Source organism: Cyphomyrmex costatus, unplaced genomic scaffold, assembly GCF_001594065.2.
Source record: "Cyphomyrmex costatus isolate MS0001 unplaced genomic scaffold, Ccosl1.0 scaffold75, whole genome shotgun sequence".
Taxonomy (NCBI): domain Eukaryota; kingdom Metazoa; phylum Arthropoda; class Insecta; order Hymenoptera; family Formicidae; genus Cyphomyrmex; species Cyphomyrmex costatus.
The window spans coordinates 144,400-161,506 of record NW_017280322.1 but is presented as its reverse complement, the minus strand read 5'-3'; the positions used below and the strand labels follow the sequence as shown (position 1 = coordinate 161,506).

The 17,107-nt window shown below is 32.3% G+C and overlaps 2 protein-coding genes across 2 annotated transcripts in view; both read left to right on the top strand.

The window, feature by feature from the left end:
* Positions 1-10,343, top strand: part of Gdh (glutamate dehydrogenase, mitochondrial) — a 25,663-nt gene extending 15,320 nt beyond the window's left edge. Inside the window, exons 4-8 of the mRNA XM_018548853.1 lie at positions 1,793-1,950; positions 2,058-2,213; positions 5,739-5,949; positions 9,691-9,845; positions 9,914-10,343. Coding sequence (XP_018404355.1) covers positions 1,793-1,950; positions 2,058-2,213; positions 5,739-5,949; positions 9,691-9,845; positions 9,914-10,030 — 797 coding nt within the window. The 3' untranslated portion in view covers positions 10,031-10,343. The remainder of the gene's footprint in view (positions 1-1,792; positions 1,951-2,057; positions 2,214-5,738; positions 5,950-9,690; positions 9,846-9,913) is intronic.
* A 3,503-nt stretch (positions 10,344-13,846) lies between these two features.
* The window catches only part of LOC108780874 (band 7 protein AGAP004871), a 31,068-nt gene continuing 27,807 nt past the window's right edge, over positions 13,847-17,107 (top strand). Inside the window, exons 1-2 of the mRNA XM_018548691.1 lie at positions 13,847-14,053; positions 16,133-16,256. Of these exons, the coding sequence (XP_018404193.1) occupies positions 16,175-16,256 (82 nt within the window). The 5' untranslated portion in view covers positions 13,847-14,053; positions 16,133-16,174. The remainder of the gene's footprint in view (positions 14,054-16,132; positions 16,257-17,107) is intronic.

Here is a 17,107-nt window from a genome sequence, read left to right as displayed (position 1 = left end):
AAAATCGGCCGAAAGTTGCATACACTTTATGTATGTTCACTTTGTACTGGTACCTTTATTAATAATATTTACTTTATATAATATTATTAATAATATTTACTTTATTAATAATATTTACTTTATATAATAGTTACTTTTCATGGTAATATATTATTATTAGATAAAAAAGTTTAAATTTTTGAGTATTCTTTTTTGAACATGGCTTGAACTTTTCATTTTTATGATATGTTAATTTATTAATAATATTAACTTATTAATATAAACTATATTTTATCTTTGAGTCTTAAATTGTTCGTTTTTACTCAATGCTAATAAAAATTAATTAAAATATTTTAAAATTCTATCTAAAAGTACATAAAAAATAGGAGAGGTCCGATTTGGAACTCATAGTTCCAAATTGGACCGGAAAATACATTTTTATATTTTCCATTATATTATAGTTCAACACAGATAAGAGGTACGTCAAAATGGTCTGAAGCAAAAATGAAGGAAATTAAATGATCTTTCGAACGGCACCATTGGTTTTATGATCGGACTTTATTTACGCCTCATAGAGAACAAAAACTGCAAATATGTCCGATTTAGACCATTCTCACCTAATATCCTTCACACTTTCACAATCCGACTGTATAACTCACTCATATTCTGTGTACACGCACGTTGGATACTTTACTCTCGTTGGAATGTTACTCATTTTTCTTATTTAAAATATTACACTTATGTTATTATTACTATGTTGTTATATCAAGTTCTAGCAGCGCCAAGTGTTTTTACATGAAATTTTTCTGTCCAAATTAAATTTTTTAATATTATATTCTGTTACTTTAACTCTTTGTGATAATACTTGAATTGAGTAAGATAATCTAATTTTATGATAATGTTTTGAAAGAGAAATAACTACTACTACTTTGATTGGAGGAGAAAGTGTCTTTAAAAGGATTGTGATATAATACATTTTTTAAGAAGAATTGAAATCACTTGGATTGATACAGAAAGATCATCTAATAGAAATACATAATACTTAGGTTTCGTTGTATAAAAATTAGAGATAGCACCACTAAGATTATTTTCTTTATGTAATTTGATATAGGATTTAACTTGGCGCTACTTGTTGTTATCAAATACAAATGATATCAACAAATCATATCATTATAGTTAAATAAATAATAAAGGTAATAATATCACTCTCTCTCTTGGATTTTACTTATTTTTGATATTTTGGTGTAATATTAATGAAATTAAGCAAAAAAAGCCATTTTTACAATCCTTAAAAAATTTTCGAAAATTATTGTTTTTTACCTCTTTAACGTCATTTTTCTTAAAATTGTGATATGATAGCCAATTTTTATCTACTTATTCGTATTCAGCAAGGAGAAATACGTCTATAAAATAACTATTTACACTCATGTGTAAAAAAGAAGGTGAAATTTTATTTCACAGTATAATTAAATGATGTGGCATTTCATGCGCCTTTGTATTAAATGAATTAATTATTTATAAATCACAATACATGTGTGCATTCCGAATTGTGCACGAAGCGTATGATACATCATTAATTTGTCATTGTTGGTCACCGAATAATAAAGAAGGATACGATGATACATCATTAATTTGGAATGCACTCCATGTAATTGTATAATTATATATTATAATTTTTTCAATCGTATTAAAAATTATATTGTTTTACTTGGAAGGCTTTAAATGTATCTTTGATCTAATGTCATATTATAATGTGTCAGTATTTTAAAAGGTTTAAATAAACGCATAAATAAAGGAGTATAATAATATCCAGGTACTACACCTGGCTGGGGAGGCAAAACATTTATTCTTCAAGGTTTTGGTAACGTGGGTTTGCACTCCATGCGTTATTTACACCGCGCGGGCGCTGCATGTATAGGTGTGATCGAACACGATGGATCTATTTGTAATCCAGAAGGTATCGATCCAAAGGTATGTGACAATTGTTCCCAGCATAACTATTTTAAATTTATCCACGATTACGTGACAGAATTGATAATTTCTCTTGTTTAATATTTACTCATTTCTATGCGTTTCAGGAATTGGAAGAGTACCGTATAGAAACTGGTACTATCGTTGGGTTTCCTGGGGCCGAGCCATATAAGGGCGAAAATCTCATGTATGAGCCGTGTGATATATTTATACCCGCTGCTATAGAGAAAGTAATTACCAAAGAGAATGCGGGACGTATCCAGGTAGAGATTATTGCACACATATGTAAAACTTATTTCTGTACATCATAATTATTAATATACTAGTTTCATAATTGTTAACCCCCTTCGCTGGTCGTATGGCGTCCAGAAAAAGACGTGCCCCAGTGGGCATTGACTAGAGACCCTAAAAAGAGAGACTCGCCAACTCGTCACGTGGGGTGGGTCGATTATGGGTGATTCTGATTGGCTGGGGTATGGATCGCACATCTGCGTTCCACGAACATGTACCATAACCTATTCTAATAGAATACGCGTACATGACAGATGACACATGTGTTGCTGTCAGCTTGTGTTGCTTACTGACTAGTAAGTTAATTTATCACATCTATGTAAAATTTTGAGAAAGGTAATGTACATGTATCACGAATAAGCTTCGAATTAATAAACGCTTCATAGTTAAAAATAAGAGAGTAATACGAAAGTTAGAGATACCTATTTCATTAATAATGTAATTTTCTTGTAGGTTTTGATTTTATTTATTTTGGAGATGCCACATGTATGTTGTGCAGCGAAATGTTTCAATAAATCCAGTCATGAATATATGTTATTCAGATTTCCCAAGGAAGATCAATATCGGAAAGCATGGATAGATGCTGTTTTTGGCGAGAATGCAAGATCCATAAATAATCTGAGATTGCGCGAAGTGAGTGTTCATCGTAAGAATGCTATGCATTCGAATAAAAATAGTTTAAAAAATGCTTCTCCATTTAATGCTTTCCTCATTTTAGATACACTTTGGGCGATTAGATATATTGGTGATAGGTCGTCGGAAAGAAGTAAAAAAAGGTGCGATCTCATCACGTTTTTGTCATTGTCCCTCTGAGAATTTTTGTAAATCACAAACAAGAAAGCGGAAGAAAGATGAAGTTAATGTGCATAATGTTAAAATAAGAAGAATGTTTGATAGTCATATTTGTCAAGCAGTTGATACATGTGAGCGTTGTTGTATTTCAGTAAAAAACATAGCTTGTCCTGTAACTAACCGTATCATGAAAAATGTTGCAAAATTATCTATTCTTGCTTGCGATTTACAAATATTTTCTGAGGGACAATGACAAAAACGTGATGGGATCGCACCTTTTTTTACTTCTTTCCAACGACCTATCACCAATATATCTAATCGCCCAAAGTGTATCTAAAATGAGGAAAGCATTAAATGGAGAAGCATTTTTTAAACTATTTTTATTCGGATGCATAGCATTCTTACGATGAACACTCACTTCGCGCAATCTCAGATTATTTATGGATCTTGCATTCTCGCCAAAAACAGCATCTATCCATGCTTTCCGATATTGATCTTCCTTGGGAAATCTGAATAACATATATTCATCACTGGATTTATTGAAACATTTCGCTGCACAACATACATGTGGCATCTCCAAAATGTATAAAATCAAAACCTACAAGAGAATTACATTATTAATGAAATAGGTATCTCTAACTTTCGTATTACTCTCTTATTTTTAACTATGAAGCGTTTATTAATTCGAAGCTTATTCGTGATACATGTACATTATCTTTCTCAAAATTTTACATAGATGTGATAAATTAACTTACTAGTCAGTAAGCAACACAAGCTGACAGCAACACATGTGTCATCTGTCATGTACGCGTATTCTATTAGAATAGGTTATGGTACATGTTCGTGGAACGCAGATGTGCGATCCATACCCCAGCCAATCAGAATCACCCATAATCGACCCACCCCACGTGACGAGTTGGCGAGTCTCTCTTTTTAGGGTCTCTAGCATTGACACCATATGCCATATGGCGTTAAAGCGCTTTTTCTTCGAAATGAATGAACGAATTTGATTCAAAGTAGATATATAAAGGTTTTGGGGTCGCTGATTCTGATTTTGAAGTAAAAAATATAAAATGGCGAATCCCATATGGCAGACTGAAATAAAAAAATCTAAATTCTTGTCACAACGTTTTGAAGTTTGGCTTAAGAGGGTCTTCGAGGATGCTGATTTCGATTCTGAAGTCAGAATTATAGCATTGAAAATGGCAGATCCAATATGGCGGACCTTAATTTGAAAAATTGACATTCCTGTTAAAACTTTTTTAAATTTTCCTTATCCGCTTTCGAAATTTATGATTTCGATTTTTAATGTCTAAATTAGAAAATAAAAAATTATAACATAACATAAAACTGAAATATGTCACATTTTAGTTTTTACCTACGACATTATACTCACTTATATTCATTTGTTTAGCTATGAAATGAAATGAATTCATTAGAAAATGGTGTATGTGCGTGCGTGCGTGCTCTGCATATGTGTCGCCTCGAAAACACCCATAAGTCAAATTTCAAAACGTTTTAACAAGAATGTGAATTTTTTCAAATTGAGATCCGTTATATGAGATCCGCCATTTTTAATTTCTTAATTTTGATCTCAAAATCGGAATCAGCGCCCTAAAAAACCTTTATATACTAACAAGGGGAGGATCAGGTGACTCACCCTGGAATTTCAATCCCAATTTTTTTGGTGATTCTAGAGGTGAAAAAAAAGACCCGTGTCCCGGCGTTTGATTGAATAGGCCTTAGTTTCTGAGTAATAAATTTGTGAAAATTGGCCATATCCGAAGCGCACCGCGTCGCGCTGTATGAACCTTCCCTAGATACATATTATTAACTAATACAGCGCGACGCGGCGCGCTTCGGATATGGCCAATTTTCACAAATTTATTACTCAGAAACTAAAGGCTATTCAATCAAACGCCGGGACACGGGTCTTTTTTTTTCACCTCTAGAATCACCAAAAAAATTGAGATTGAAATCCCAGTGTGAGTCACCTGATCCTCCCTTGTATAAGTGCGATAAAAAAATTCAAAACTTTTTTCTGCCCACTAAGGCACAAATTGTGGAAATGAACGTACCAGCGAAGAGGTTAATCTATAGGTATATCAAATAGATGTTATATTGAATAACATTACATTTATATGTATTATAAATTAATCTTTACTCAATTAAATTATAAAACGTTAAAATTATCTGACTTTTAATGAATTTTTTGGAAATGTTTTTCTTTTAACTAATAATAAAGAGAGAAAGAGTATACGAGCAAACAAATTCGTTAAAACATTTAATTTTATTCTAATATATTGCGAAGAATATTACGCAATTTTTGGCGTTTCGTCCCGGCTTCCACTACTAGACTCATCAGTAAAGCATTGTAGTGGAAGCCTACCTTAGACGCCTGTGTAAGTTATTAAATCGAGATTCTATATAAAGAGATATACGCGTATTTCAGCACTTGCGAGAATTTGCGAATATCGATACCCTTTCTCTCCTTATTATCAGTTTGAAAAACTTAACGAGTCTTCTCACTACACATTTTTATTTTATATATATTTTATATATTATTTTAAAAATGATTGATAAGTAATTGAGTTGATCTATGATTTATTGCATTAATTTGAGATAAAAATAATTAACCTGAAATTTTAAAAGATTTTGGACTGTAATCAAAAGATAATCAAAAGAATTAAATTATATTTTTGAAGGCAAAGATTATTGCAGAGGCTGCTAATGGACCGACTACTCCTGCCGCAGATAAGATTCTGGTCGACAGGAATATCCTTGTAATCCCTGATTTGTATATTAATGCCGGTGGTGTCACAGTTTCGTTCTTTGAGTGGTTGAAGAACTTGAATCATGTTTCGTATGGTCGTCTAACTTTCAAATACGAAAAGGAATCTAATTATCATCTTTTAGGTATGTTAGACGACAAATTTAATTAATATATAAATAATAATAATGTCATATTAATGAGCATAAATATATGATATAATTAATATACTTTATTTAACACACGAGTAATAAAACGAAGGAACATTTTGACCTTTACTTAATTTTCTTTAATTGTAGACGTTTTAAATAGTAAAAAAAACACAAATTATAAACAGGAATAATTAGATAGAAACAAAATTATATACAGTATGTTCGTAAAATCGAGGTTAGTAGTTTGGGAAGTGATTTGTGAGCCAAAAAAGGAGAAAAAAGCTATATAAACATAGGTCCGGAAATAAATCGTTTTCCGAGTTATAACTACTTTTATGTTAAAAAATTGAAATTTATTTTTCATAATTATAATTTATTTCACAGTGTTTCAACTATATGTTTTATTAAAAAATTCTTTTTACTTTTTATTTTTTAATTTTCCGGTATTTGTAAATATGGTTACTGCATTATTTTTAGATAAACATAAACAAGTTAAATAGAATTAAATGAAATATAACAGATTAAATAAAATGTTCAAAATGACCACCTTCAGCATGAATGCAGGCCCTTATTTTTCTATCAAAGAAATTCCAAACTCTTTAAATTGAGTTGGATCCCTCCGTATTTCTTCGAATCCGTGGATTATTCTTTGTTTTAAATCAGCAATATTGGGCGTATATTTCTGTAAACTAGTGACTTTACGTGATCCCATAGATAAAATCAAGTGGATTTTTTCCTCCTTTTTGGCTCTTGAATCACTTTCCGAAGTATGGCCTTAATTTTCCGGACACTCTGTATAGTAATAACAAATCATATCTATTAAATGCTAATAAAAAATATAAGTGTTACAGTGAAAGATATATTATTTAAATATGTCTATGGTAAAAAAAGAACACGTTGAGAAATTTTCATAATATATAGTCAATGTTTAGAAATTTTTGTAAAATCAATACTGATTCTCCGTTCATTGACAAGAAAAAGTAGGTAGAATCAGTGGATGAAATTTATTAATCATCCTAGGTAAAAGCATTGTATTTCAGTCACCAAATTCAACTTAATTAGAGGAAACTAAAGAATTTATAATATCGCAATCTAAGATTGTATGCACACATGCAGATAAAGGGAACACAACTGTTATCCTAGATAAAGATCGTTATGTTAACAGTGTAAAGGAGATACTTAACGATAGAGATACATATATGGTAATAAAAAAAATCCTAGAGAAAATAATAACATCTCTTAGAGATTTACTTACGAGATGGAAGAGATGTATGTATATTAATGAATCTAAATACAGATTTTTGTATTGCAACGATGGGACACTCCCTAGGGCGTATGCCCTTCCCAAAATTCACAAGGTTAATTGTCCATTTAGAATTATTGTTTCTTCTATCGGGAGTCCATTACATTGTTTGGCATCTTACTTACATAATATAATGTTTCAGGCCTTACCCAAAGCAGACAGCCATATTAAAAATAGCTTTAAATTAGTCGATATTCTTAAAGGAACACACATAAGCAATGATTATAAACTGATTTCATTAAATGTTATATCTCTTTTTACTAATATACCAATAGACCTTGCTATAGATTGCATTAATGAAAAATAGACACATATTGCTAAGAAATGTGAAATTTCTAAAACAGAATTCATTAAAGCAATTACTTTTATTCTGGATTCAATATTTTTTACCTTTGATAACATCATTTATAAACAGAATTTTGGTACACCTATGGATTCACCTTTGTCTCCCATCGTTGCGGACTTAGTAATGCAAAAACTGGAAAGAACTGCTTTGAGTTTGGTTAAAGACAATGTTCTATTTTATTTTAGATATGTAGATGACCTGTGTGCAGCGGTCCGTGATTCGGAGATTGATTCTTTTGTTGATGCGTTCAATGCTTTCTATCCGCGCGCGCGTTTACAATTCACGTTAGAAGTTGGAACAAAATCATTAAATTTTTTAGACATCTCGATTATCATTAAAAATAATAAACTGATTTTTGATTAGTTTCAAAAACCTACCTTTTCAGGCAGATTTCTTAACTTTTTTTCAAACCATCCGTTATTTCAAAAAAAAAAAAAAGGTATAATCATTGGTCTAATGCCCGTGTCACACTACGGATTGTGGACGCGGATCGGATTGAGATTGCGGATCGCGCATCGGAATTCAGCAAATCAAGACAAAGCTGCTTTGTTTTGATTGGCTGAATATCGATGTGCGATCCGTAATCTCAATCCGATCAGCGTCCACAGTCCGTAGTGTGACACGGGCTTAACAGACAGAGCTTTAATGTTATCAGACCCGATCTTTCATTATAAAAATTTAATTTTTATTATAAATATTCTTATTGATAACGATGATTATCCTCTTAAACTAATTTTTGATTGCATCAACAATAGAATCAAAGACATTGCTCGTGATAGATCGGTCAACATGAATGTTGCAAATAATGACGAAGCAGGCTCGGATTCGCCTTTTTGGTATACGGTGCCTTGTGTTTCATGCATTACCGAAAAATTTAAACAACTTAACAGGAACAACATCAAAGTTTCATATTTCAGTTCTAATAAACTGAGAAAATACATTAAGGTGCATAAGGACCCATTGGATTCTCTGTCGAAGATCAATGTGGTATACAAAATAAATTGTAATGATTGTGATGCTTTGTATGTGGGGCAAACAGGAAGAAGATTAAAAACACGAATTACAGAACACCGTAACCATCATATACGAAGGAATACGAGTTCTAGATCGGTAATAACGGAACACAGATTGCAACATGGACATGATTTCGATTGAAATAATATTCAAATTTTAGACGAAGAACCGTGTTTTAATAAACGTATCGTATCAGAGATGCTAAACATTAAAAAACAGCATAACAGTCTCAACCTACAGACTGACACAGAGGATCTACATACGTCATATGTTCCAATTATAAACAACGTCTGACTTTGCATTGCTAAGATTTCATGTATTTTAGTTTGTGACGTTGAAGCATTAGGACGATTATTTTTCTTTTTATATTTCGACGAATTACACTTGTAATTAAAATCACAAATTTATTCTCACCGACATAATAATATTTGGACGTTTATTTTATCGATATGGATAGTAAGAATTTACGACACCCAGGGGTGAGTTTTTATCGGAGAAGCAATTCGCTTGTCAGATTATAGATTTTAGAAACATAAAATATATATATATTTTTTTTGTGTTAATATTAGAAATACAAGTTCATTTCGCATTCGATCGTCCAATCGTCTAACGAGAATTGTTGCTTCCCCGGAAAAAATTACCAGTGTTATCAGGAAAAGAATCAATAATAACAAGTACAGTTATAACTATGTATGGGACAAACCAAATCTTATTGCGTTAATGTTTTCTCAGTAGATACATCTTTTTGTATAATAATGTGACATCTGAAGATGACTCAAATTTAGAGTCGAAACGTCATGTTCTTTATTTTTATTATCTTATTTTATATGTATATTTTAATTTATTTATTCATACGCGTGTTTATTGGTAATATGTTATATACATTTATTTGATTCTGTAATTAAAAGTTTTATCATGTTATGACTTTGTTATCTATAATTTCGTATTTGACTCTTATATGCTTTTGTCTATCTTTATTTTTTAATTAGAGAAATTTTAATAAAAAAATTGTAATTAAGTTTGATGTGCATACGAGTAACTTTTAAAAATATAATTTATATTTGTTTTGCAGAATCGGTGCAAGAATCTTTAGAGCGTAGATTTGGTCGCGTCGGTGGCCGTATTCCCGTTACACCATCCGAAGCTTTTCAGAAACGTATATCCGGTGCTTCTGAAAAAGACATTGTCCACTCTGGTCTAGATTATACAATGGAGAGATCTGCTAGGGTAATTAATTAGATTAGGTAGACAAAGTAAAATTTAACTCAATTTTAAATACTTTTTGTTTAATATAGGCTATTATGAAGACTGCCATGAAATTCAATCTCGGACTCGACTTGAGAACAGCCGCATACGCTAATTCGATTGAAAAAATATTTACTACTTATTCGGAAGCTGGACTCGCTTTTTAAATATTTTACTAGATCGTATGTATGCAGCAAGTATCGTATTAACGTGCGATAAAGACGAAGTCAGTTTTTATACTGCAAGAGGTGACTTAGATTTATCATGTAAGAGATATTCACGAATAACGTTTATGCCAAGTCGTAAGGGGCAAAGTATCTAAAACTTGCAATGGAATATTTCATGTAAAATTATCACTTGTGTCGTGTTTCGCATTGTGACGGTTTGCCTAGATACAGATAAAGTTGCATAGACCGGATATTATGACACCTTTAAGCAATAATACGAGATAAAACAAAAAATCGAATATCGACTATTTTTTTCTTCTAAGATAGAAAAGATCCAATGTAATTTTATATTTCATTTTTTATGTATAAGATACGAAGAAGTATTATTATATAATACAAAGCTGCCGTTGAAATAAATCGCTATTTATAAGTAGCGAATTTATAATTCGCTATTTTCTCTCCTTGAATATTTCATTTTAACGATATTGTATTTATGATATTGCAGTTGTATAAAGAAAATTATTTATGATTTTATCTTACGACAAGAAATTGATTCTTACAAAGTAGAAAAAACGATGAATGATATATCTGATCAGATATACCATGTTACATGCAACATAATTGTTATACGATATATTCTGTTAATAAAGATACTCAATTCTGAAAGTAAATTGTCTTCCATATACAAATGCGTAAAATTGTCATTCAGTACGTCATGGGTATATTGTATATTGACAGATAGTACTGTAACAGGTATATAGTAGAACTTGTCGCTGAAAATCTTTACAAAAAATGGTCACCTCATCAATTAACTTGACTTTGACGTATATATTGTCAAGATCATGGCCCGAGTTACCTGTAACAGGTTTTAGCTGTCAAGTCTTGTGAGGACACTCGAGCGGGACGGAGCTCGACTGTTTCGCCCCGTCTCGATATAACTATATTGCGCCTCGACCAATATTTTTGAAAAGTGTTGCCGACTTCGACTGTGCCTTGCATTTCTAATTACGAGAGTCCTCTCACTCGTCTGGGCGCGTGGCCGTGCGGTGCGGAGAACATTTTACGGGCGTAGCCACAGGCGTCCAGTGCTTGGGGGGGGGGGGGCGCCATTTTTATTCGTTATTGCATCATTCACTCATATCTGCCCGGTTTCGAGGCTGCCAGTGCTTTGTATTTAGAATTTTGAATCTATTTCCATTTTTCACGGACCTCAGTAGCTCAGTATCAGTCTGTTCAAGATTGCGGGGCTATTTAAAGAAGAAGAAGAAGATGAAGGTTTCAGCTGTCGCTTGTTCTTTTTGTTAGAATCTTATTAACAATAAAAATTCGTCATCATATTCTCGTTTTGTATGAAAAGTCGGATGATTTTAGGTAGAGGAGGGGATGGAGAGAGAAATATAGGATGGACGAGTGAGAGCATATAGGAAAGGGATGTGAAGTGAACGATCGCATCCCGTGAAAAGTCATGGTAAAGCGGGGAGCACAGACTTTTGCATAATGCATAAACCATATACATAAAGAATTTGATTGGTCCATTGACTCATGCATAAGAAAATGGACCAATGAAATTCCTTATGCACATGCTTTATGCGTTACGTAAAAGTGTGTGCTGCGGCCTTTAGGCCTGTCGTACATGAAATGCATAACTGTGCATAAGCATAACATAAGGCCGCTGGACCAATGACCATCCAGTATAAAGACGCCATATTGATTAACATAAGATGCTCATTGGTCCAGCGGCCTTATGTTATGCTTATGCACAGTTATGCATTTCATGTGCGATATGCCTTAAGCGGGGAGCACAGTGTTGACTATGGGTGATGGGACTGATGGGTGAGAAGCGCAACCGGCTTAAGTCAGTATCGCAAAATTACTAAGAAAAGTAATAAAAATGGCGTCGTTTGCCAACGAAATATGAAATCCACCAATCGTCTATTAGTCAACCATTTTTAATACCAATGAATGAATGTCATGATTGGCTGACAGTCATCAGCGAATCAGGACGCGGAACATCGGTTGCGCTTCTCTGGTATCTAGTCTAGGTCCGCTCAGCAAAGCGCTCCGCGCGCGTTCACCGTCGCTAGGCACGCGTTGTTTATACAAGCGACAATGTTCGTTGCTAGACATATCTTCTGGTATTTTTTTATAAACAACGCGTGCCTAGCGAAGACACGCGCGCAGCGCGCTTTGCTGGGCGGTCCTATCCAGCTGCACGCTTGCATTTGACGGTAGGCCGGGCGAATTTAAATATTTTTATAAATTAATATCTCGTTAACTACTGTGACAATTGTAAAATGGTACAGGACTTTTCTTCTCAGTTTAGTCCATTCTACCCCCTGTACGGAATATGTTTCATTACTTATCAAACACCCTGTGTATACTAAATGTATAATTGAATGATTCTTTTTTAAAACATTGTTATCAAAGAATTATATCTCTAAAATATCATCATGTAAAATTTTATCAATAATTGTTCTTCCATTAGCGTACTAAAATAAGTACTTTATTACGAAATTTATTCGATACATATATCTTAAACATTCTTTCCTCTTTTATTTAAAAATTAAACAACTTTTTTCAAAAGCTTTTATTTTTGACAGAGAGAGAGAGAGAGAGAGAGAGAGAGAGAGAGAGAGAGAGAAATATTTTATAATTATTTTTATAATTAAAACTAATTTATTATAAATCTCTAATCACGTATAGTCGATGCGTGATCTGGTGAAATATTTTTATCTCGATCTACAGCGGACGAATTTTATAATTTAGATTAGAGGAAGAGTAATATCAACAAGATTTCGCAAAAAAGAATTCTATGATACATATTTCTCTAAGCTAATAATAATCTTCTAAAACATAAATCGTACACACGTTTAATTACAAGATATATTCGAATTGCATTTTCGAAAGATAATGATATTGTATAATTTTAAAATGAACGGGAGGAATGCGCTGAATATTGTAGCGTGATTAGATGAAATATTTTTGTCCTGATCTGCAACGGATAAGTTTCGTGGCACGATATCTTTAATAGCTCGTGGTATACATACATACTATATGGTACAGGGTGTTTGAGAAGTAATAAAAAATTCTGTCGCATAGGGGTAGAATGAACTAAACTGAGAAGAAAAGTCCTTTATCATTTTACAATTTTCGCAATAGTTAACGAGATAATAATTTATAAAAATATCCAAATTGGCCCAGCCCACCGCCAAATGCAAGCGCGTGGCTGGATACGACCGCCCAGCGTGGCGCGCCGCGCGCATTCGCCGTTGCTAGGCACATGTTATTTATAACAAGCGGCAATGGACATTTAGCGACGACCATTACCGCTTAATAAGCGGTAATGGTCGTCCATTGCCGTTTGTTATAAATAACGTGTGTGCCTAGCGACGGCGAACGCGCGCGGCGCGCCACACTGGGCGGTCGTATTCAGCCACGCGCTTGCATTTGGCGGTGGGCTGGGCCAATTTGGATATTTTTATGAATTATTATCTCGTTAACTATTGCGAAAATTGTATAATGGTAGAGGACTTTTCTTCTCAGTTTAGTCCATTCTATACCCCTATATGCGACAGAATTTTTCATTACTTCTTAAACACCCTGTATACGCACTGGACTGCGTTCAGGAATCACACCTAGATAATTCTAGGCTATAGTTTACGTTACGTATATTATAGCAAAAATACACCTAAGAGTTATCTAAGCATAATTCCTGAACGCACCCCAGTGCAAGATAACGAGCAAACGAATGTGGGTATATAGTATAATTATATAATATACGATGATGGATTGTAGCTGCGAGTCGCGCAATGTGCCGTGAGGAGCACCAAAACCGCGTGCACTACCCACTCTTGTAGGTGCTCGTAGATCGGGGCGGCGCCCGCTGCCCGCTGCCCGGACCGTTCTATAATGCGCCGCGACGCGACGCCGCGACGACGACTTCACTTTTGTTCTGCCTATTCTACTCCACTCTACTCCTGTCAACACGTTACGCGTCGGCATCAGTTGGCACAGTGAAACAAGGTGAAAAAAAGAAAAAATTGCTTCTCTCTCTCTCTCTCTCTCTCTCTATCTTTGATTTCAAATTTGTCGTCCAATTATATATTCGTCAAACCGATTCATTGCTTGATAATAACATTGAAAAAATTTCATCTTTTGGACTATTATAACGAGGGATTGCAAAAATATAGGATAAGGAGAATCAACGATTTCTCGTGTCGCAAATTTGCAGCAAAATCTCTCTCTCTCTCTCTCTCTCTCTCTCTGATTATTCTAGAGGTGAAATAAGGACGCGAAATAAGGACATTCGAATTTCGGATGAGTGCTGAATCGATGCGTGATTTAATTGTCGCGTCACATGGCACCGTGTCCCTGGCAGAGAATAGACGCGATCACGCTGATATGCATCAATCACTTTCATATCTCATGTATGTTATCTTGTTTGAATCTTGTTTGAACGCAGTGGTGCGGTGCACACTCACTCATCGAGTGATCGAATCAAACGATTGATACATGAAGTTGTAAAATTCCACCATAGGATTCGTAGCGAACATTGTAGGAAACATTTTCAATGTTTTCTGAGTGAAAATATACATTGCGCTGCAATAATTCGAAAATTACTCAGAACGTCTGCAGAGGTATTTCACTGTAAGATAAATTAGTAAATACGTGCTGCTGCATTACCGTCGGAATGGAATGCAGCAATGTCGAAATCTTCGTCGATAGATCACAGTTTAATATTGCAACGTTTTTGTTTGTGTTGCTATAATACTTATAATGCAATGATATTGTGAGTACTTACAATGATGATATTTAACAGACTGATTTGCAATAGAAACAAATTTCTGTGCATGTTTGATAAAAAATAACAATGAATTTAATATTTGACACATTAGTATAGATGATTGAGTTGTTTCGCGTAGGTGTATTTTCATTATACGATACTTATAATGGTAAAAGAAAGCAATTTACGGAAAAATTTGTATGTGCAATTTATCATGATGCTTACTCAAATTAAAATATAAAAATTTCCTAAAAGTTTTTTTATGTCTCAATTACTTTCTTAAAAATGTTTTAAATTATAATTAAAGTATACATTTTTTTATCTAAATTCTTATAAATAAAATTAAAGCGTTTCTAAAGGCATATTTGAAGTAAAATTTGATTGGGCGATCTTTATTTCTTTTTTTATTTATGTTGAAAAAATTATAGGAGGAAAAATCAAACGTCATTTATCTTAAATATTAAATATGACAATGTACTAATAAAAAAATATATAATTGAATAATAAGTGTTTCATACTGTGTAAATTTTATCTTGTTATCGAATAGAATAAAAACCATAAAATTTCTGTTGTATAAGAACGAATACAGGTATAAGTAGATAATAGTATTTAATACTTGTACTAATAGTAAATATTAAAAATAATAAGTGAACCTTTGTTTCTCATATTAACGATATTAAAAATAAGTTATTCATATAATAAAAAATAAAACTTTTATTTAAAAATCTAAAAATGTTAAACATTATATAGTATTTTAATATTAAAATTAACAGCACTTGATAATTGTAAAACAAAAATAAAATTATCTATAAAGAGATAATTTCAAGAAAAAAAAATTTTAATTTTGAAAAAATGTTCTAACATAAAATTTTTATAATTTTTCTCTCCATAGATAGAAAAATAGAAATCCCAGATTTTTATAAATAAAGGACATTTTGAGCCTACATCCAAAATAATATAACGTTACATTAGAATTAATTAAAGTCATGCACGTGTATCTTCATGTGTAATATGTATTTATTGGTAACGCATTTGAGGCTTTCACTAATATATAAAACAAAAGGCTTCAGAAATTTTTTAAACGATATTTATAATAATTGTAAATTTTTTTAAGCATATAATGTATACATAAAAGAAAAGATCAATACTATAAAATAAATCAGAGAAGTACTCATTTAAGCGAGTTGTACTTACATGTATTGAAATAATCAATAACAAAATGTGTTATACATTGATAATGATACAAAATATAATAAATATATTACAGTAATGTAATAACTAATGAGATGTATATCTTTTACGGAATTTTGTTAATTCAGGTGGCGAGGTCCGATTCGCGCGTTAATCCTACCGATATACCTATGGCGACCATGAGCAACAGCAATGGATCAACAATGCAGATTAACACTCGACCTGACGATATTCGGAAACGGATTATTGGATGTGAGTTCTTTACAAACGATAAAGTCGAAGCTAAAATATATTAAGAGAATTCACATGATAAAACTTAGAATTTTAATTACAAATAAGAAAGGAAGAATGTACTATACATATAGTTTTTATTCTTTTTTTTATTGTATCTATATTTCAGTTAATTTTCTATAAGAGATACGCGCGTATGAAGAAATTGTAGATTCATCCAATTTGGTTTATCAATTCATTTTCTCTTTTATCCTTATTTGCCTTTCTTTTCCGTATGTTTTATTTTATCTTGTCTTGAAATTATTTTGGAATATAAGGCAGATAAATTTATTGTAAACGATATTAAATAAAGTATTATTTTAGACTGTAATGTGCATACACAACAAATAGGAAAAAAAGGCTAAATACTCAAGCTTTTTTGGATCTTTAGTGCTTGAATAATAATTTGGTGTGAATTTACTACATATCCAATTCTGCAAACTGAGTGGCAAATTTAATTTTTAATCTTAAAACGCAACCTAACAGAACTAAAGTAGTAATATCGTAAATTAAATTAACAAGCAATTTTATGATGATATTGATTCTCATAGACATCTTAAAAAGATTTTAATATTGTATATAATTTAATATTAATGAGCATTTTTAAATCTGTAAATTTTATTGCAAAAAATGGTATTTTGACCGGTATTTGAATCTGGATCTCTTGTATTTCGTGTTGTTTGCGTCCTCACTATTCGATCTCGTTTTGTTAGGATTGCGTTTCAAGATTGAGAATTAAATCAACGCTTAGTTTTTGCATGTTTGGACGTGTAGTATATAAATTCACACCGAATTATTTAAACATTAAATATCCAGTCTGATTGTTTAAGCCG